Genomic DNA, 22,500 nt, shown 5'->3' with positions numbered 1-22,500 from the left:
CCCCGATTTCTGGGACTTTCGTCGCGCCTGATAGGACCCCTCTGCAGACAGTCTCTTCTACTGAGTACTGTTACCAAAAAGTTGTCATCAACTGCTCCACCAAAGGTGATAGAGAGAAAATGATGAAGGAAATTAAAAGTAACACTACTAACCTGCTTGTGGGGGAAGGAAGGAGGAAGAAACCTCGTATTGTATTAAAGGGTCTCATTAAAGGCGTTTCCCAAGAGGATATCAACGAGTCTATGGATGCTCAAAATAAATGTCTTAATATTCTCAGTGGATATCTTTTATTAAAATATAAAAAAGGAATAGAAACGCTCTCCTTGTTAATATTGTATGCGAGGTTAGCCCTTCTACTTGCCAAACTCTTACACGGGCAAATAAAGTTAACATTGGATACCAGAGAGTTGTAGTAGAGGACGATAGTCCTCTGGTTCAATGCTTCAAATGTTTATCTTTTGAGTATATCCAAAAGTACTGCAGCAGTGAGGAAAAATGCGTGTATTGCACTTTAAATCATTCGACTATGGATTGTCCCACCAAAGAGCAGGGTCATTGTTAGAAAAAATGAAAACATCATTGTTCATTGGTCATCCATTTCGCAACCAGCAAACTGTGTCCTCTTCGTTCCTTTATGGACTTAAGGGCCAGAGAAAGGGTTGATTACTTTTGTTAAGGGCGCTCTCCTGAAGATCATCCAATGTAACCTTCAACGAAGCCAGGCTGCCACGGACCAAATCATCAGAAACTTCAAGCAAGAGAATGGTGACATTATAATCGCTCAAGAACCGTATGTTGGTAGCAATGGAAAATGCAAGCAGTACGCCGGGGTCAGAGTTATTGAAAGTTCCGTTAGTTCCAAGCACGAACCCAATAAGGCGGTTATAATTGTTACCAATCCTTCTCTTTTGTGTTGGCAAAACTCCGAAATTCTGGCTGACAGAAACATTGCCATTGTGACTATTTCCTGCGAGTTTGACAAACATCTGAACATTATTTCGGCTTACATTGAGCCAAGTTCTAATGTCAACTCTGTCCTTGATGTGTTACAGAATTTTCTAAATAATTTCAAAAGTGACTTCATAATAGGGGGCGATTTTAACTTTACAGTTACAGTGCTTACGCACATGCTTTGAGGATGTCCTAGAACAGACCGTGGAGGCGGTTTTCTGGCAGATTTTATTGCATCTAACGCCCTTGCAGTATTAAATTGTGGCAAGACTCCTACTTTTCAAGTTGTGCGTGGAGGAAAAATTATCGAAAGCATTCTGGACATCACAATCTGTGCCTCTAAGATTGTTGATAAAATTAAAAATTGGAAAGTGGAACACGTGATCTCAACATTATCGGACCACAGCGCAATTACTTTTTCCGTTAACACCCAACTCAAGACACAAAGTAAATCTACTACCAGGAAATATCGCATTTATCCTGAACTCTGGCCGAGATTTAGAAAAACCGTGTCTTCAGAACTAACCAAAGTTGTCTCCCTTACCCCTGAAAAAATTTCTGTATCAGAAGATGAGAACAAAATGAACTGGAAAATGCTACATAAATGTATTCAAAGATTATTGCCAAAACTTGTGATAGGGTTTTTTCGACTATAAAAAAATCCTCCAAAATAAAAAACCTCCTTAGTGGACAAGAGGAATTGGAGATTTATCTAAAAAAATCACCAAGTCAAAGCGCAAAATTTCGAATGCCTGGCAGTAGGAATTTTTTTAATTTTTTTTTATCAAATCTTAAAAAATGAACTTTATCTTGCTATCGACTTAGCCAAAACAAGTAGCTGGAAAGACTTTTGTTCTTCGCCCACCAAAGATGGAATATGGAGAAAAGTGAACAAAATTGTGAATAGCAAAATAAGTACTAGTCTTCCTATTCACTTAACGGATGGCACCCAAATATGCAAAAGTCCCGAGGAAACTCTAAACATGCTGTTCCAAACTTTTTATCCTGCAGATGATCCAACTTCTGATACAAATCAGCAGGACTTCTTGAGAAAAGTTTCCTCTCTTCCATATGCTGGCTCCAGAACGGAGCCTGCTTTTCAAGACCATGAAATGATGACGGCTCTTTGCCATCAAAACCATAAAAAAGCTCCTGGTCACGATCAACTCACAAGTGACATTTGCCTACATGCAGTTGAAGCACATCCGGATATTTTCCTGCATTTAGTCAAAAGGCGTCAAGCCTTAGGATATTTTCCAAGAATTTGGAAAACTTCATCCACCGTCATAATTCCTAAGGCAGGAAAAAATGACTATAACCACATTAGATCATATAGGCCAATTGGACTTTTACCTGTGTTTGGGAAAACTCTTGAAAAATTTGTTTGCAATAGACTTATCTCGGATCTGTAACACAGAAACCAACTATCCGACAAACAATTTGGTTTTTTGCCACAGCGTGACCGCAGTTGACACTGAAGATGCTGTTTATAGTATTGTCCATCATCTAAATACGGTTAGAGAAATGGGAAAAAAGAAGATAGCCGTTGTCTCTCTTGATATTAAAGGCGCCTTCGACAACGCATGGTGGCCCATTCTCTTGTTCCAATTAAAGAAAATAGATATCCCAGCGGATCAATATAATTTCTTACACAGTTATCTTACTGAAAGGTGTATTAAAATTTAAATCGCGGGAGTAAGCGATCCCGACCAAATACTAAAGGGTGTGTACAGGGGTCAATTTCGGGGCCTATTATGTGGAACATCATTATTAACGATCTTTTGGAGCTGTTGCTGAATCCTTCTTTATTTGTTCAGGCTTATGCGGATGACATAATCGTTATTTTTACAGAATTTGACATACAAAACCTAGTAAGAAAGTGTGAATTGACTCTTGATACTGTACATAAATGGGGCATGAAAGCTAAACTTCAATTTGCCCCCGAAAAAACGAATGTTTTATTCTTTAAACCCGGCAAAACAGTTTATCCAAAGATACTCATGAATAATATTGAAGTTAAAGCAGTCAAATACCTGAGAATACTGGGAATTTATCCAAACGAACGAACATGTTGATCAAATATGCAGCAAGGCTTTAAATCTGAATAAACGGATTATTCGAGCCGGATTATTGATACAATCTGCAGGCTTATTTATGAAACACTTTTTCTTCCAGTCATCACATATGGAGCAGGAGCTTGGGGCAACAACCTTAGCATCGTTAACAAAAAAAAGCTCATTGCCACACAAAGGTATTTTGCTTTAATGCTCTGCAAGGGTTAAAGAACAATATCAACCAACTCTGCTCTAGCTATATCTGGAATTGTGCCAGTGGATATAAAAATACAAGAATTCCATGATATTTACCATACAAAGACTACTGGTGCCATCAAAGGACTACCTAGTGACCGACAAGTTTGTACTTGTCCTTTGTAGGAGAGTCCCTTTTGCTTAGAAGCTTTTCTAAGACACACTGCAAAGAGGTTACCACCTAACATTTATTTCCCAGGTGAAGCTCTAGAAGATGATGGCTCAGCCTAAAATATCTACACAGATGGGAGTAAAATTGACGGAAAAGTTGGAGCAGCTTTCGTTGCCTATGTAAACTGTAACAGACGCGGCGGATCACTGGCTTCCGTAGCAATCGCGCCCGTCACAAGAACTGTATTTATGTCGGTGCTGATGTCAACGCAGAGTGGCCGGGCGTAAGCGGGCCCCGGCCGACGAACGATAAGCTCCGGGGGAGGTATCGCAGCCTAGAGATCCCTTGCGGGGTCGCTAGTGAGTAGCACTGGCGGCCGCAATCCTGAATCAGGCAACCGGGTTGTAAGGCCGGTATCTCTCCGTCGGCGGGAACGGCGGGGTGTGTTCCGGGGAAGTAGCCAAGGGTCCAAATTATCCGGGGTCCAAAATCCAATCCAAAGAGTATCCGAGTTCCAAGTCCAGGGGGTAGCGGTGTTCGAATATTCCAGGTGGCGATGAGGTCCGGTTTGAAGCGAGGCAGGGAGACGAGGTGGAGAGTAAAAGCCCTTAGTAGCGTGACGAGTTGACTAGTTTATTATTTGCCCGGCGGGGCTATATATACAATATATTTTGCCGTGCGGCGGCGGTGCTAGGCCAATAGCGGGCGGTACTAGGTTGACCAATCACGCGGCGAGAGAGATAGCGAGCACATTCGCCGGCTCTATCGGTCTCTCTCGCGCCACGTATAAGGTCCCCTCGCTCCCGCTACCCGGCCGCAGTTCCCCGCAGACCACGCGGCGATCAACACTCATACAGAATAATCGATAATATGTAACATAGGCAGACAATAATATTATTACGATTCCTAATCTATATCTGCTTCAGTATGGCGATGACCACCCCCGAAAGCGACAAATACCGGTCTTTATTGGGGAGGTGGTACCTCGCTTACACATACTGAAGCTCCTATGCTACATTATTTTAAAAGCCCCAGGAAGGGCCGCCAAGTTGATATAGGCGCTTTACGTCGGCAACCTAAATGATAGTGAAATTCGAGCAAAAACATTGAAGTTGGCTGACGAACGTAGTGTTTTTCAAGCGGAGCTGGTGGCCATAAAGGAAGCTGTCAAATGGAGTAATGACTACACACATCGGAACATTATCAACATTTATAGTGATAGTAAATGTGGGTTAGCGGCTCTGCAGGCTTATTAAATATTAAATAACTGTCAATATGTTTCATCTTTGTTTCGTCATATGTTTTTTTATTGTTTTATTTATTAAAATAAGAAATTTGTCAATTCACCTTTTTTTCATTTTGAAAACGTGGTTTGAAATTTTCGACTTTAATAATCTTTTTTCAGAAAACTGCTGTGTTTCTGCTTTCAAAACTGCATTTTAAAAATTATTTTTCTCATATACCTCATTACACCATCTACCAACATACAGTACTTGTTTTCCGAAAATCTTTTATAAATACGAGTATATGTGAGGAACCCCCTTAACCATAGAATTAAGAATAGTCCAGAAACCGCATACGCGCATCAAACAGAAGGCGAATTAACTTCTTAAGAAAAGTTAAGTCGCCGTAAAATGGGTAAAAACGTAAAACTAATCTTTCTTCCATTTATCTCTCTAAAAAACTCTTCTTTCTTAAAAAACGTAAAACTACTCTTTCTTAAAATAGTAGTTTTACGTTTTTACCCATTAGTTTCTTTGTAGACGTCGCTCAGTACGCAGCTCCCGATTTAAATTCAACGATGCCATGTTGTGTCGTTTTAAAGTGTAGAAATACTGCTGGGATCTTTAAGAAACCGGATGAGATAACATTTCATGTGTAATTAGCAAATGCATGTATAAGTAGTAAATGTATTACTTACAAATTGAATTATTTTTCCATCTGTCAGATTGGCAAAGAAAACAAAATGGAAATTTCGTTAGTGTTGCCAGGGTAGTAATTTTTTTTCCTACTTTGCTCATCTAATGAAAGAACTAATGAAAATTAGACCTCGGATTAAACAACGCCGTGGGGGACATTTGAACGACATTATCTTTAAAACATCAAATATTATTTAACATGATATAAAAAAATCTGTTTGAAGTAAAATATATTTTTTTAAATTTAAATTAATACACAGAGTACAGCGAGATGAGTTTTGGGAACCAAAAAGCGAAGGATAATTTGCTCAATGCATTTTGAGGAGAAACGTTTTTATGACACACAAGATAATTTATCTAAATGTAAACTTTATAGTTAAATATAACTATAAAGTTCATTCAATATTGATTGAATCTATTGAGATTAGTTCGATTTTTAAAAGGCAATATTACCAATAGCTTACTCTACTCAACAAAGGGGAAATTAAATTTATCGGGTAGACTGTCTTCATATTTTCTTATTAAAAAGGCATTATTTATAGGAATGAAGAAATTGGTAAAAAGTTTTACTGAACTCTTCATTCGAAAAAAATCGTTGATGTCTTTCTCTCGAAAATAGTTAAAATGGCTATCTTTTGGACAGGGCATAAACATTCAATTTCTTTCCCTTTTATACAACATTCTTCAAAACCCGGCACCTCGGTATCTATCTGAGAATTTAGTATAACTTTCCAATCGTGGACTAGCACTTTGCTCATTTAATGAGAACTAACGAAAATTTGACCTCTCGTATTAAATAACGCCATGGTGGACATTTGACCGAAATTATCTTTAAAACATAAAATATTATTTAACATGACATAAAGGCATCCGTTTTAAGTAAAATAAAATTTGTTTTATTTTTTAAGTTCAAAGTTCATTAATTCGATTACTCTTATTAAATGACCCTTTACTTATCTACTCTGTTGTGTCAATCAATGTTTCCGCGTGTACAATATTTTAGAGAAATTAACAAATTGCTTATTTTTAAAATATAATTATTTTACATTTGTGTTACGGTTATATTTTTCGCGATCTGGCAACATCACGCGGCGACTTCATATGCGCGCGGCGAAAGTTGGGTAGAGTGGGGGGATTTTTGAACACAGTCCGATGTATTCAAATATGATTCTACATTCTATGCTCCTAGGTAAATTCTTATTTTTCCATGTTCTGTAAATCTTCTAGTTTTAAGGCAGGTTAAAAACTATTTTCAAACTTAATTTCAAACGAAATTTATTAATTCAGTATCCATTGAAAATAATTGATATTTGTAAACTTTTTTAATTTACAAAAAAACTCCAATTTTTTTGGAATATGCATTTCATTCGAATGCAACCCTGGAAGATCGATGAAAACACATATATCGCACCCCTAGTTTTGGACTATGACAAGTCAAAAAAGTGAGATTTTAAGTTAATAATGTAGAAGTATTGATAATATGATAAACTATCTGGTCAAAAACTATCACAAGTCTAAATTAACTGTTCTCAATTTAAATCATTAAATCATATTGTGTGATAATTCAAGACTATGATATTTTGAGTTGCTATAGTCTTGAATCAGAAAACAACATTTTTTTTTATTTTAGAATATTAAATTTTGAATTATCATAGTTTACGAATAGACAAATTAATGACTTAATTTTGAGTTTAGTTACCACATTAAATTTTGAGTCATTGTTTATTTCGAAGCGCTCGCTATATTGTTTACAGAGATTTCGTTTTAAGCACTTTTATACACTTTAAGTATTCGTTTATTTTTCAAGATGAGTTAATTTAAAAGTAAATATATTGTTGAATTGGCTAGAAGACATGACAATCATAAAAAAAATTAATGCTGAATTAAAACAATATGTTAGGGATCACATCAATAGCATCCCAAGGGTGGAATCCCACTTTCTGAGAGCCCAAACTACCAGAGAGTTCATCAATGGGTCTTTGAATTTGACAACACTATATAGACCATACAAAGAAAAGTGTCAACAAAATAATCTATCATTTGTTTAGTTGTTGCAGTATTCTACAATCTTTTATACTGAATTCAACATTGGGCGTTTCCAACCTAAAAAAGACCAATGTGCAACGTGCACATCATATTCAAATATTAATGAGACGCAAAAATCGAAACAATAAGTTTCATTTCATTAAATCATTATCAATTTAATGAAACAAAGAAAGAGCACGAGACGAGAAAAAAAAATGACGGAGCAAATACTGTTACCCCCAATTCAGATATAATAGTCGCATGCTTCAATTTACAGGCAGTTTTTTCATCGCTTTGTGAAGTTTTAGACTTCTTTTACACCCGAAAACTCGCACCCTTTAATTTTACAATTTTTTACATTGTACATAAAAAAGTATTTTGTTATGTCTGAAACGAGATGACTGCTAAAAGAGGATCAAATGTAATTGGTAGTTGTCTACAGACAACTCATACACTGATACATACAACTGATACATCATTACCTGAAAAATGAATGTCACCACACGAATGTTGTGGTTTTTTGGTCAGATAAATGTGCTGGCCAAAATAAAAATAAATACGTAGTTACTTTGTATTTGTACATATTAGCAACATAAAATATTAACTCCATAACACAACAATATTTGATCACGGGTCACACTCAAAATAAAGAAGATGCAACGCACTCACTCATTAAAAAGAAAAAAAGAGAATGTCCAAAAGGGCGCCAGTTTTTATACCAGCTCAATGGGTACCCATTATAGCCACGGCCAAAAAAAATGGAAACCCCTATAAAGTTAAAAAAATGGCAACAAATGACATATTTGATATAAAACAGCTCTCTGTTTCACTAGGAAAAAAATATATTACTACAACCGATGGAAACAAAGTGAAATGGGAAGCAATCAAAATTATGCATTTCAAAAAAGAATCTCAACATAGTTTTTTTATCAAAACCAATTTTGATGATCCTTCCTACAAAGAAATTAATAGTGACATCGCACGAGGGACCAACCGGTTAATTTAAATTCAATAATTTTTCAGAATGCTTACATCGAGCAGGAATAACTGAACAAAAAAAAGAAATATCTTTTAAGCCTATGCAAGAAAAATTTGATTCCTAATAATAATAATCTAAAAGTCGTTAATAACGCTCAAAGAGAAAATCCATCGACTTATGAAGAAAACGATGATTGAAATTATTCCAATTGATGAATTTGCACCTATAAACCTTTGTAATTTTGCAAGAGACTTTGAAAGTCCTTATTATTTTTTTCTGTTACATTGATAAACTATTAAAATTTGTTGAGATGGTTTCTATGTTATTTTCTTTGTTTTCATAGGTTATCTTGGCCAAAAATAAAAAATTAAATTGTTCAAAATTAATGCTAGATTATTATTTTGCACCATATCTTAAAGAAAAATTATCTCATTTCCTACTTTTGTCAATGCAATATAAAATAATAAAATCTTGATTCAAATATTTTATTGGTCTAGTTGTAGAGTATTATATCTCAAAAACACGACTATAAACACAATTTATTTATAATATTTTATTTTTTAAAACATTGCACTTTAAAATACAAATCCTGATAAACAAATTACAAAAAACCACGTTTAACTAAACACATTGTTTGATTTCTTTCAGAGAAATGAATCTTAGAATTCAATTATCTCAGAATGCTATTTTTTGACTTGTCATAGTCTAAAACTAAGGGTGCGAATTAATTATCTTTCTATTTGTTAATTTTTTTTAAAACAATCATGTAATAAGTGTTAATACTTACTTTCTATATTCTGTTAATCTTCTAGTACTTAAGCAGTAACGCAACTCAATACCTTTTTCATCTTCTCTGAATAACTATCACTATTACGTAAATTTCTGCATTTCGAATGTAAACATGTATGTATTTTAAGCTAAAACCTTGTATAAATAAGCAGCGTAGTATCAATAAAGAAGGAGGGGGGGAAACCTAACCTAACCTAAGAGAGTTTCCAAATATTTTTTTACAATTTTTGCGACATAAGGTCGAGCGTTATCTTGCTCGTATTCCGGCCATTTTTTGAACTAATCAGTTGTAGCTTATATCGATCACCTGTAACGAAATCGCCAGGTTGTAGCAACTCATAATATACAAAACTATTTTGGTCCCACCTGTATGACCTTCGAACCATGAATATTCGGCATTGGCGTTGATGTTGAGGTTGATGGTAACGATTGACCGGGCATAGCGTAGTATTTATTCATCTTGGGGTTGTCGTAGAATATCCATTTATCATCCCCAGTCACAATCCGATGTAAATAATGATTTCTTTTCAGCTCTTAATTCAGCTGCTCGCAAATAAAAAATCGCCTTTTTGTTAAAAGGATGTTTCTCTCGATTCCAGTTCATAAGAACCCAATTGCCTCGCTTGCGAATCATTCCCATGGATTGCGTAACTGATTCTGAGAGCTTCTCTCGCGTTTGACTCGAATCTTCATGGAGTAATGCCACCAATTCTTTGTCTTTGAATTTTTTGGCTGTCCAGAGGCTTGTCTTTGACGCTGAAATCACCATTCCCTACATGATTTATCAGTTGGAACATTAGCACCATAAACTTCTACAAGCATTTGATGCACTTCAGCTGCACTTTTCTTCCGATCAAAGCAGAAAACTAAAACCTCCCGCAAATGCTGCTTAGTTAAGACATAATTTGACATATTATTCAACACAGTAGAAAACGGTGTTTTTGTATGAAACTCAAAGCGATATAAACTGAATATTATTAACAGATGGTTAACCTCGCTGAAATCAGCTGTCACTATGAAACATCCATAACTGCCAAAGCCATCTTTAGAAAATGGACCAAACTAATTTGTACACCTCTATATAATAATAATAAATATTTATTAATCACACATAATACACAATAAAATAACATAAAATAAAAAATATACTATTATTTTGTAATTTGTATAAACAATAATAAAACAAAGCCATACATGACTGAAAGGCGGACATATTGCCGCTAGCAATTTCTTTCAGTCTAGCAAATTTGCTCTAGTAGCTTATATCCTCTTCTATCCACAATTCCTTTTGTTTCTGCCTCTACCAAACACCTATATAATTACTCATAAACCTCTTCACACTTGTGAAAAACTGTATGTACGGAAATATCATACAATTTGAGAAAATGTTTGCATCGAATAATATTACTTAAATCCATCACACATAGACATACGCAGATTTTAAAAGAAATAAATATAGAGTTCTTGAATTTTTATATTTTCAGTAACACCTTAATAATATTAGTTTGTGCTAAAAAACATTACTAAAATTACTTATTTTTAAGGCCGGAGTCCTTCTTCTTGAAGTAATCATTTTCAATTCGTGTTGCGAGAGCTAATAATTCAGGATAACGTTTGACAGTGGCTGCAAGAAGGTCGCACGGTAACTCCGTGGTAACAAGAGCAAATACATGACCAAACACGAGCGCATCCAGCTCACAGGGCCTGAAACAATCATTTTAGTTGCTTACTAAACCAGAACATGTCCCTCACTTAGTCTGGTCATAGACTGACGTAAAAGCACTCGCTCTTACTTAGTAGCCTGGGCTGCTATTCTGAACGCTCGCAGCCATAGAAAATGCTTTCATAGCGCGTTTTACCTATAAAAGCGTTTTCTACAGCCGCTATTCTAAATGCTCTTGCAACCTACTTTATGGCCGCAAGAGCGTTTAGAATAGCAGCCCTGGTTCTTTGAAGAACTACGCAGGCCGGGTGAAATTTGAAAAACAACAACTTATCACAATAAATCAGGTGCTTATAATACATCACTTAAAAAAAAAATTTTACATATTTGAAATGTAAGAATGTTGTTTCATAATCTGGTGTAGTGGTCAAGACGCTTGACTCACACACGAAAGGTTCCGGGTTAGATTCCCGGTGAGAACACAAAAAATCAAAAATGTGATTTTTCTCAAGCCTTGGTGTTCTGTGATGTAATAATTCACCACTGTAATTGGGCCTCCTGGCCTGTTGTGGTGCAAAAATAAATAAATAAATAATAATTCGTATTCCCTCTTTAATTAAATTTTAAATTAATAATCAGAACTCACTTGGATCCAAAAAAATAATCTTTATCTCCTAAACGCTCAGTTAAGGCGCGGCAACACTTGTCAACCTGAAAAATAAATATATTAGCTATTTGCGTGCCGGAAGATATACGATAGAGGCACGAGAATAATCTTACTTCTTGTACAACTTCAGAAAGCGAACGCTGAGACCAGCCAAACTGCGCAAGACGACGCCGCACGGCGCGGCGCTTGGAGCGCGCCTGCAGCCAGCCCAGTGGCCACGGGAATACATAGGCGTAGCGAGGAGCAGTGACCTTCAGGAAGGTGGGCTCATGCAACCAGCACACGTACAGCTCGGCGTGGTACAGCACGTTGTGGATGGTGCTGCAGAAGGCGCGCGTGTCTGCGCGCTGCGAATGCGGCGCGGGCGACAGCAAGCCGCGCTCACTCAGCAGCCCCGCCACCCCCTCCAGTTCGGGAGCCAGGAAGGCCCCCACGCGCAGGAAGGGCACTCGGCCGTTGGGCGCCATCCACTCGGCATTCCAGCGCATCTCTACGGAGAAATGTAACCCCAGGCTGCGTAAGAAGGCTTGCACAGCGAGACAGTTGGCGTTGTCTGGAAGCAGAATCTGTTCCACCTCATATGGCTGGAATAGCTGCGCGTCTTCCGGCCAGGGCTCTGCTCCTGTACAGGATTATTTATATATTTTATTTATTAAAAGAAAACAACAGCCATAGTAACAATAAAAAAAAACAATATTTACAAATAAACCAAAATTATTGACAATGGTAATTTTCTATATGTAAGTAAATACAATATTATCGTATCTACATAAAAAAATAATGACCTCGGGACAAGATCTGGGCTGCGATTATGATTCACCTTCAAGTATTGGGTAGGTACATCGATATGTAACAAGGGGAAGCGTACGTCACGGTACACATATCTACGCACTAAAGTGACATAGCTTCATTATGGCGTCATAGTTGAAGATAAATTTTCCCGAGCAATTACAAAGATACACTACAGAACCCTCACCTTCAAGTTTTGATCTAAGTACAATTTTAATACCGACCGAATTAAAGTGGCAAAAAATTTATTCTACCGAGAAATTTCTCCTTGAATTACGACTTATTGGTACTATTTTTCTTAAAAGCCTATCAAAAACATGAGAAGTAAATTTTGAAGTCTAATGAAATTCCGACATAACTGACAGTATAAGAGCATCTATAGTCCTTAAAATATAGCTTGATTAGAATGACAGTTGTCAGCAAAAGTGATGACATAACTTTTTAGTAACGTCTAAGGAGTGATTTATATTGACACACGAAAAATCATTAGTATCTGGCATGTTAATTAATTTTTTTAGTAAAATGCTCGACATATAAATCAACATAAATATATAAAATCAGCTTTAAAACTAAAATAAACCTATTAATGACATTCTTACAAGGTTACATCATTTTGCAAAAATGTTAGAGATAGGACAAATTGATCAATGTAAATTGATCGAATAAAAAAATAATTCATTTGATGTTGTTCATGAAAAAAAGTATAAATGTATTATTTTTTGGTGAATAATTGTCTTAAATACACTACAATAGGCTTGTTTTGGCGTTTTTATATCAATTTTCGGAATCAGAGTTTCATGTTTGCATGAAAAAACTGGTAAAATCGATTTGATCGGTACATGATTAAGCTAGGGTTTCCTAGGACAGCGGTGCCCGTATCTTAACGGCCGTAGTGAACGGTGATGCGGTAGGCAGCCGTCGCAACGGTGAATAGAGAGTGGTTTTATTTTTTAACGGTGTTATCAACACCATTTTTATAGGAAACCACTCTCTAGTCACCGTTACGACGGCTGTCAACCGCATCACTGTTCACTACGGCCGTTAAAATACGGGCGCCGCTGTCCTAGGAAACCCTAGCTTTAGTGATCAGTAATTTCCCATCACTAGTGACATTAGTTTGGCAGCTGTCATTTTAATCAAGCTATATTTTAAGGACTATAGGTGTCAAAATGTCGTCACTATAAAAAACAAATTTAGTTATTATGTTTTTTCCTTCTGTTTAGCTATCTTCCTGAGTGTACGCATTGAGACATTAAAGGAGCCAGTTTTGTTATCGCTCAGTAGATAAATACAGACGATCATTAAGCATACCGTCTTGGTAATTGTCAAAAGTCATATAAAAATCATGTACAAGTGAGCATTTTTTGCTTGAATTAGGATTTATTGGAGTTTATAATCGCCTCAAAGTGGGCACTTTTTATCACAAAAGCCTATTTAAAATATAAATGAGAACTATTTTAAATTTTAATGAAGTAAGGAACGCAGACTAAAATTTCAGGGTCTTTCGATCATGACATCGAGCGACAAGTCGGTAAAACATACCGAGGTAGATAGAGATAGTACAGAAATTAAGTGTACCGTCTCGATATGTACAGATGAAGATAGCGTTCATAATTTACTTCAGGGTGTGACTTTATGTTACAAGCTATTTACAAAAAATATATTCTTTTGACTGTTTGACCAATCATCAGTGCATAAGTAGAATATTTGTAATATTTCCAAAATAGCGTTACAACCTAATTAAAATATATCATTATAACACTAGGTAATTAATATAACTATTTCATTAAAAAATCAGCATTTGTGGGTTTTTTATCCTTTTCCATGAATGCTGCAAATAGACAGGTCATGCATTAAAATCATCATAATATGATTTGAATGAATCAAGACTTGTCTATTTGTAGCATTTATGGAGGGAGATACAAAAATGTGTTTTTAGTGGGTAACTCACAAATGCTGATTTCGAAGTTAACTAGTGGTACAACTATTACTATTAATCACCCCGCGATATGTATAAACGTCACAGCACCAATTACGTGCACAACAATATAAATCCTGACAGTAGAATAGAAAGAATGCACAAGTTTAGTTTAGTAATAATGCATTAGGCTTCAAATAAGTCTGATTTCAATAAGCTTTGTAATTATATTTTACAAGATGCGGAAAGCATTTTTTCTTCTTCTGCACATTATATTATAAAAATTTAATAATCAGGATTACGACGGATAATCTCAACAGAGATCTAAAACCTCTCAGAGAAGGTTGTACGGAAGTCTGGGCATTTACGCGCTGTAGAACATTCACCCTTCTATCCATGTCAATCTTGTGGAAATTCTTTACCTACAATCAGGTAGGTACAGCAATCGAATCGCCTCGGATATTGATATATTTCACGACAATGGGATTTCTCTTAGGAAGGCAATTTCCAGATTGTAATATGTATGTTCATTTTATTTGACTTTTTTTCTATATAATCAATCAAAAGATAAAAATGTATAATTTGTAATATATAGAGAATGTTTTCAATGTTACAAAACAAAAAAAATCAACATCTTTCAAAATTTATCTATCGGGAAGGCAACTAGGGCTAGGGTGGTAGCCCGAATATCAGCTCGGCTACGGCTCGGGCCGTATGTATAATAAATAAATAAAAATGACAGAAATCATTATGTAAATGGAAACCATTCGACGATAACGGGTACTTGTGTTGTTATGAGCTACAGTTTGTGAATTAGGAAGGATTCGCATTCATTGCATATTAACAATATGTCAAAGATGGCACAGACACAGCAGTTTTCTATTTGGAATTTATTTTTTACCCTAGTTCATAATTTCTCAAAGTGTAAGTGAAAGATTATTATAAACTAGTCCAGTTGATACAAATTTTTAAATGTCTCAAATTTCCTTGGGTCTCAGAATTTCACTCGAAACATATTCATTGTAAATTAACTAAGCGGATATGCCTACATATTATCAAAAATAATCCGTCATACAAATACTATATAAAAAGATCTAATTTAGATTATTCTCTCATAGGTTATGTAAGATTGCAGCGGAATCAAATTAATGTAAATACTTAACAAAAATAATTACCCTCTAATTCAAATGTTGCGTTTTCTACTATAGGTGATGGCATTTTAAACGATATTAATTTTTAAAAATATGAACGCTTCGTATATTTAAATCAAACAAGAAACAAATCACTTAATCTCTATGACACCCCCTCGCCCCCCTAAGCTTATTTTGACAGCTGACATCGCCATAGAAATTGCACAGAATGGATTGCATGTAATCCATAAATCAAAACGTTCTTCTTCATGATTGTTATTCTGGTTCCTATCCGACCTCTCCGATATCAACATCTCGTTCCCTATTCATATTCTTACTCTCCTGTCCCCACCCAATAAACGTGTTTTTAAAATTATATTTAAATTCTAGTTATAAATGGTGTTTAGCTGTAAATGTGTCATACTATTATTTACATATATAAATTATATTAAATACTAACTTCTAAATATTATATTACTAACACATTTGTAAGTATGTATAAAAAAAAACAAAAAACTCGACACGGGCCTGAACACCCGAGTTGACAGGTGAAATTTTTCGTAATTTTTATTATTTATTCAAAATAAATATACTGAGTAACAATAACAAGATATTTTATTTAATATTAATATTTTTAAGAAGCTTCGTGTTTTTTGTTTTTTCTTGTTTTTTTGTGTTTCTATTTTTCTGTTTTTTTTTTTTTTTTTTTTTGTTTTTTTGCTAAATAAATCCAAACTTGCATGATGTTAAAAGTGCTATAAAAATAATTATTCTAACAATATATTACAACGTCTAATTTTAAGGTATCTGTTTTTTTATGGTAAAATGCGATGTTAATGAAATATATACATATCTATTTATGTATGTAATATGTAAATACATATATAAACACTGTAAAAATAAAAATAAATGTAAAACAAACTCCCTCTTTGCATACAAGTTAAAACTTTACTAGAGAAGTAAAAACGTTATTATTAATTATGTGTGTACAAACTATTTGTAATTTTATACTTATTTTGTCATGATTCTTTTTCAATAAATATGTTTTTTTAAAACAACACGTTATCGTTTTTTTCCATCCGGATGAGTGACGGTGAGATCATATTTTATCATCGGTTCGATGAAGATAATAAAGAATTACTACATACAAATAAAAACGATCCAAGCACAACAAAGTTTATCCTAATATACTAGTAGTGTAACAGACGCGGCGGATCACTGGCTTCCGTAGCAATCGCGCCAGTCACAAAAACTATATACTGTAGGGGCTGATATCAACGCAGAGTGGCTGGGCGTAAGCAGGCCTCGGCCAACGAACGATAAGCTCTGGGGGAGGTATCGCTGCCTAGAGATCCTTTGCGGGGTCGCTAGTGAGTAGCACTGGCGGCCGCAATCCTGAAGCAGGCAACCGGGTTGTAAGGCCGGTATCTCTCCGTCAGCGGGAACAGCGGGGTGTGTTCCGGGGAAGTAACCAATGGTCCAAATTATCCAGGGTCCAAAATCCAATCCAAAGAGTATCCGAGTTCCAAGTCCAGGGGTAGCGGCGGTTGAATATTCCAGGGGGCGGCAAGGTCCGGTTGAAGCGAGGCAGGGAGACGAAGTGGAGAATAAAAGCCCTTAATGGTGTTGACGATTGACTGATTTATTATTTGCTCGGCGGGGCTATATACACAATACATTTTGCCGTGCGGCGGCGATGATAGGCCAATAGCGGGCGGTACTAGGTTGACCAATCACGCGGCGAGAGAGATAGCGAGCACATTCGCCCGCTTTATCGGTCTCTCTCGCCCCACGTATAATTACGCCCCCCTCCCGCTACCCGGCCGCAGTTACCCGGCCCCGTTATTTAAAAAAAACTAAACTTTTTCTTAAATAACGGATTCTTAAAAAACAAAATTATTATTTTCAATAGTTTTGGCAGCATAGCGCTCGTCACATGTAACAGTTTAGTTATTTTTAGTGAAGCTGTTGCTAGCTAATATCTAATTTACCGATTTATTCTTCAAAATTTACCGAATTATTCTTTAGAATCTACCTATTTTCGCTTGATGGATGTACGCAACACTGGTATTCGGTTTTCTATGCAATTCTATGGTGATTCTGTAGTCTGTGATTCTGTGATGATAGTTAAGTCGTTAAGTGTTTACTTTTTATTTTTAATACTCATAACAAATTATGCCAAATAGTGAGCTCAAACAGTTGTCCTAAAAAATAATCTGCGGGTGAAAAATGATTTAAAGGAATATCGAAAAAAATATTTATTACTCTATTTTCGCTAATCGCTGTTTATCATAAAAATAAATTGACAGTATCTATTTTGTAGTAGGTTATTTTTCTACTACCGATGATGGATTCAAATATTGATAACTATAAAAACGATTTCAATGAATATGAAAATTCGTCTGATAATCCATTTAACGATGAAAATGAAAAACAGCATTTCCACTCTATTTTGGCAGCCTTCAAATATTACAAGTATGTGCTTAGAATTAATTTTACAATTTCGTCGTGATCGTAAAACAACGACGGATATGCAAAAAGTGCTACATTGGCTTTCTTTTACATTCGATCTCGAAAAGGTTATTATATAAAGGCTTTGGAATACCAGGTTTCAAAAAAAAATGTATGAAACAACTAACCCAAGTATCAAATGATATACTTTCGAACTTATCAAGTTGTGACATCAAACATTTATTTAAACCGCTCTCATGTTAAGTTGAAGAAAATCACACCCGCCGTTACTCTACGATCGTGACGATCTGTTTCATTAGAATTTCCTTCAGATGTATATTTAAATATTTGATTATCAGATATGCATAAGGAAGTCTATGTTAATTTAATTGATAAGCACGCGCATCTTATGGAGATAATATATATATATAGGGATACTGAGTCAGATAAAACGGTAACGCAAATATCTAAACACGCCTTATCTCCATAAGATGTGCGTCCTTATCAATTAAATTAACATAGACCTCCTTTTGCATATCTGATAATCAAATATATGTGGGAATTCTGGCAACACCGGGCGGAAGCGGAAACATGGAAATATATATATATATATTTCCATGTTTGTCACTGTACCGATCCTCTGTAAGGCGATCTTTCCATGTCCAGAACGGCCGCCATGCAGAGAATATCGCGGAGAGAAGAGTTCGCGGCCATGCTGCCCGAGCGCCACCGGCGCTGGCTCTCGCGTTACTCGCTCGGCCTGCAGCGCGCGCGCGCCGCCGTCCTGCGCAACCACGACCTCATCTGCTCGCTGGTGGAGGACGCCGCCGCCATCTTCGAGAACGTTCCCCGCCAAGACCTCGCGGCCGATTTCCGCGCGGACGACCCCACGCCGAAGCAGAACGACATAGATAAGGTCCGAGTCCCCCCTGCGTCCCCTCCCCGTGTACCCGGCGTTGGCTAATGCGAGACGATGCGCAGGTGCAGCACGTGCTGAAGCAGGTGGTGCGTGACTGGAGCGCGGCGGGCGAGGAGGAGCGCCGCCAGTGCTACTCGCCGCTGCTGGCGGCCATCGAGGCCGAGTTCCCCGCGCCGGCGGCAGTCAGCGTGCTGGTCCCCGGCGCCGGGCTGGGCCGCCTGGCCTTCGAGATCGCCATCAGAGGCTTCACCTGCCAGGGAAACGAGTTCTCCTTCTTTATGCTCTTCGCCAGTAACTTCGTGTTGAACAAGTGTCACGAGGTAGGTTAGCTAAAATTGCATAGATAAGGGGATGAAGCGATATCGGATATTTGAATTTTCCAAAAGTGCATTGCAGGTTAACAAGCACAGTATCCATCCGTGGGCGCACCAGTTCGTGAACAACCTGTCGAGTGAGGAGCAGCTGCGCGCGGTGCACTTCCCCGACACGAGTCCGGCTGCGCTGCACGGCCGAGCGTTCTCTATGGTGGCCGGGGACTTTGTGGAGGTGAGTGATATACGTGTTTGATGTTGCACCTTCTCATATGTGGCTGCTACTGATACTCTTACTGTCACTGTGTACTGTTGCAGGTTTACACCACAGAAAATGAATGGGATTGTGTGGCGACATGCTTTTTCATAGACTGCGCTCCCAATGTTATAGACTTCATAGAGACCATCTACAAAATCCTCAAGCCGGGGGGAATTTGGGTCAACATTGGTCCTCTCCTCTATCACTACTGGTAAGATATTATGTACTCGGATACCAAAAATTTTATACCAGCTTATCACTTTTTCCCAATATTCTTCCTGGTTTGTTAATATTGCTTCTTATATTTAATTCATCATTAGTATATTATAATTAATAGCTTGCTAAAATCGGCATGTGGTCCTGTGGTAGTATCGCAGTCTCACGGATCTGAGGTCTGAGTTTCAAACCCCGCTCTACCACAACTTGATTCTCATTTTTCTAGCACAGGATGACTTTTAGAAAATGAAATATTTTTGTAAATGATAACGTGAATATTTTTCATAAAAATAAATATGTAGGTACAATTTCATAATAAATTTGCACTCCATTTACCGATACTATTTATCTCTTCACACAGTGGTGTGTCTTTAAATTTAACAATCTTTTCCGTCATTCCATCTTTGAATTCTTTCGCTAAAGAACGCATCGACCGAGCGTGTACCAATCACATTTTCGGGAAGGCTTTTCCATCGCTCCACAACTCAGTTTGTCAGGAAATCTTTGTGTAGTTAGTGTGTAATCTTAATGAATGCCCTCCGAGATTGTTATTATTCATATTGAGCATTGATTTTAACTCGGTTACATTATATTGCTCTGTTAAGATTTTGAATGTTTCAGTCGAGTCACCACGATGTTTCTGCTCTTCCAGTGTACTTAAACCAAGTTTTCTTAAATAGTCATCGTATGTTTTTTTATTTTCTCGGCAAAGCACCCAAATTTGAGTGATACCTGCCTTAGTTTACCAAAGTTATTGTTGCTATAGTTATTAACGAAAGAGTTGACAATATTTAAGGCGCGGATCACAAGTAAACTACATTATAGAACAAGGCTGAACAAAAAAATGTTAATGAAAAATAATTTTAATACACATAATTTTAATTTCATTATTAATTTAGTTTGTAAAAATATATAATCGCGTATTAAACGTTTTTTCTGTATTTTTTCAAACGTTTGACTATTACACTATTGACCATAGGACAGTTCAGGTAAAGAAAATGCTGAACACTAAATAGAATAGATAGACCCAATAAGCAAGTGTCTATAAAAAATAGCAGCACCACCCTTTCCGTCAAAGCGATCGTCTCTTAGACAAGTAAAACCAGGGAATGAGAACCAGGTTTCAGAAGGTATACCAATATCAATGTTGTGAGAATGAATTAAAAGACTTATGTCATCTCTATTGGATACTGCACTACGACAGTTCCATTGGAGGATCGAAAGAGAATTAATCTGTGTTATCTGTCTATTATATTCTAGGCAGGTGAGGCTAATGGCCTTATTAGGTCTATTGCAATTAAAGCACTTAGGATGCCTCCCCCCACAGTTAAAACATTTCTCGGAAGATCAGCAATCACTTTTTGTGTGACCAAATTTACAGCATCAAAAGCACTGTACAGTTTGGTAGAAATATGTTTCAACAATAAAATAATTATAATACAAGTAAACGTTTAATGCGAGTTCCTGACCTTCGAATGTTACTACAACTGATCTTGAAAGCTTCCACACTACGGTTTACCCGGTCTTGTCTTTTTTAGTTGTCTCCGTACTTTAATACGCGACCGATATGAGGGTAGGCATATTGATAGCGGAAACAAGATCTTTGTCAGAAATGTCAGCAGAAATTCCTCTGACTAGCCCCATTTAAGAAACATGCGAGTGGATAAAGGCCCTTTAAAGGCTACTAGACATTACAAAAATATTTCTGAAGAAAGAGTTCACTGCAGGTGCATTAATAAATTCCATCGATATTCTGTACTGTCCCTCGGCCTAAATTGACCTGTTGATTATATTGGGAACCTTTCTTGAAAACAAACATTTGCCAAACTCCATGGGGAAGATAGGTTTGCTCTCTTCACAACGTTGTATAATCACATTGAAAGGACCTCAAGAACTTTGGGGATAAAAATATTCCTTAAGACCCAAAGACGGGGGGGTTATGGGGAGACATAGTTTCATTTGACTTATTTTCAGACGATAGTGGAATATCAGTAACCATGGCATGGTCCATTTTTCTTGTTTTTATATAAACATATATCCGGGGTCCGAGGGCGAGGAGGCATAATGTCCCCCTCCATATTCAAATAATTGTAAAGAACGAAACGATCCGTAAGTTATTAATAAAATAATCAGAAAAATATTATAAAATAAACAGAAAAGAAACGCAAAGATATTTGTGGCAACCCTGCCAGCAAACAGTAAGTAGTAAACTAAACAGAAAAAATAATAATATTGAAAAGATTTTACCTGAATGTTATTGTTGTATGATTCCCTTAGCACTCGATATGTCCACTCTCTAGCACTCGATATGTCCACTCTCTAGCACTGAACACTCGGGAATGCGTAATATATTTAAATCCTTATAGAAACTACAATTTTAATTGCTGTCTCTGGACTTTGCCCAACAACTCCATGTCTTTCTTAAAATAGGTACTCCAGGTTCGGCAGCCATACTCAAACAGATTGTTGATGGTTGGAATAAGCTGCCACAAGAGCTGATCTCAATGTGTAGTCTCAATGGGTTCAAAAATGAACTAGATTTGTTTGGGAAAAGTTAAAGTGCGCCAACAACTAACTTTAGTTTAAATAGATTTAAGCATATCAGCTTTAAGCTGCTCGCTTATAATCAATAATAATAATATGTTTCATAAATTTTGCAAAAAACGGGTTGTGGGTAATGTGGGAGAATGTTTTCCTTATTAGGTATAGAAGGGAATTTCTACATTTGACAATTGTGATATATGTGATTAGATCACAAGTTATCATAACTCTGAGATATTGTGAATTCACTGCTTATATTTGGTGTCCATCCACAGTATATCTTAAGTTGGGATTTTTGGGCCAATGTATAGAACGGTGGATTTCTCAAGCTTCAACCTTTACCAATACAATATAGGGCAATACTCTGGGGAACTTAGATATATACTTTTTTAATACTTATTTCTTCAATCCGTGCTTCATGTCTGAGGATGGTGATTACGCCTGACTCCAGGCATGGCTCGTCTGTGGACAGTCTCCCTCCATCCGGAACGGTCTTGTGCTCTTCTATAGGCATTCGTCAGTGATGATTCTGATAACTCAGTGACTGTGCCA

At 36.6% G+C, this 22,500-nt stretch overlaps 2 protein-coding genes across 2 annotated transcripts; one reads left to right on the top strand and one right to left on the bottom strand.

Moving 5' to 3' along the window:
• Positions 1–10,542: 10,542 nt before the first annotated feature.
• On the bottom strand, positions 10,543–15,514 carry LOC148270804 (metaxin-2-like). Its single transcript, XM_088242184.1, has 4 exons — positions 15,297–15,514; positions 11,528–12,036; positions 11,394–11,458; positions 10,543–10,788 (listed from the first exon to the last, which is right to left on the bottom strand). Exons 1-4 carry the CDS (start codon positions 15,337–15,339, stop codon positions 10,614–10,616), a joined length of 792 nt encoding a protein of 263 aa, XP_088098310.1. The 5' UTR covers positions 15,340–15,514; the 3' UTR covers positions 10,543–10,613.
• A 1,848-nt stretch (positions 15,515–17,362) lies between these two features.
• Positions 17,363–19,521, top strand: LOC148270803 (protein-L-histidine N-pros-methyltransferase CARNMT1-like). Its single transcript, XM_088242183.1, has 5 exons — positions 17,363–17,726; positions 18,369–18,618; positions 18,684–18,941; positions 19,018–19,167; positions 19,251–19,521. Exons 1-5 carry the CDS (start codon positions 17,596–17,598, stop codon positions 19,404–19,406), a joined length of 945 nt encoding a protein of 314 aa, XP_088098309.1. The 5' UTR covers positions 17,363–17,595; the 3' UTR covers positions 19,407–19,521.
• The last annotated feature ends 2,979 nt before the right edge of the window (positions 19,522–22,500 follow it).

This window comes from Micrasema longulum, unplaced genomic scaffold (genome assembly GCF_059751315.1).
Source record: "Micrasema longulum isolate JH-2025_06_02 unplaced genomic scaffold, ASM5975131v1 h1tg003392l, whole genome shotgun sequence".
Classification (NCBI taxonomy): domain Eukaryota; kingdom Metazoa; phylum Arthropoda; class Insecta; order Trichoptera; family Brachycentridae; genus Micrasema; species Micrasema longulum.
Note: the sequence above shows the minus strand (reverse complement) of the source record. Positions and strands in the feature narration are given on the sequence as shown.

Bases quoted from the DNA above. Each gene is read 5' to 3' on its own strand.
- LOC148270804 (XM_088242184.1), bottom strand. From the start codon at position 15,339: ATGCCATCACCTATAGTAGAAAACGCAACATTTGAATTAGAGG. The intron at 12,037-15,296 runs GTAATTATTTTT...AATCCTGTACAG, and splicing joins CGCAACATTTGAATTAGAGG to GAGCAGAGCCCTGGCCGGAA. The intron at 11,459-11,527 runs GTAAGATTATTC...TTTATTTTTCAG, and splicing joins TTTCTGAAGTTGTACAAGAA to GTTGACAAGTGTTGCCGCGC.
- LOC148270803 (XM_088242183.1), top strand. From the start codon at position 17,596: ATGATGGATTCAAATATTGATAACTATAAAAACGATTTCAATGAATAT. The intron at 18,619-18,683 runs GTCCGAGTCCCC...GACGATGCGCAG, and splicing joins AGCAGAACGACATAGATAAG to GTGCAGCACGTGCTGAAGCA. The intron at 18,942-19,017 runs GTAGGTTAGCTA...AGTGCATTGCAG, and splicing joins TGTTGAACAAGTGTCACGAG to GTTAACAAGCACAGTATCCA.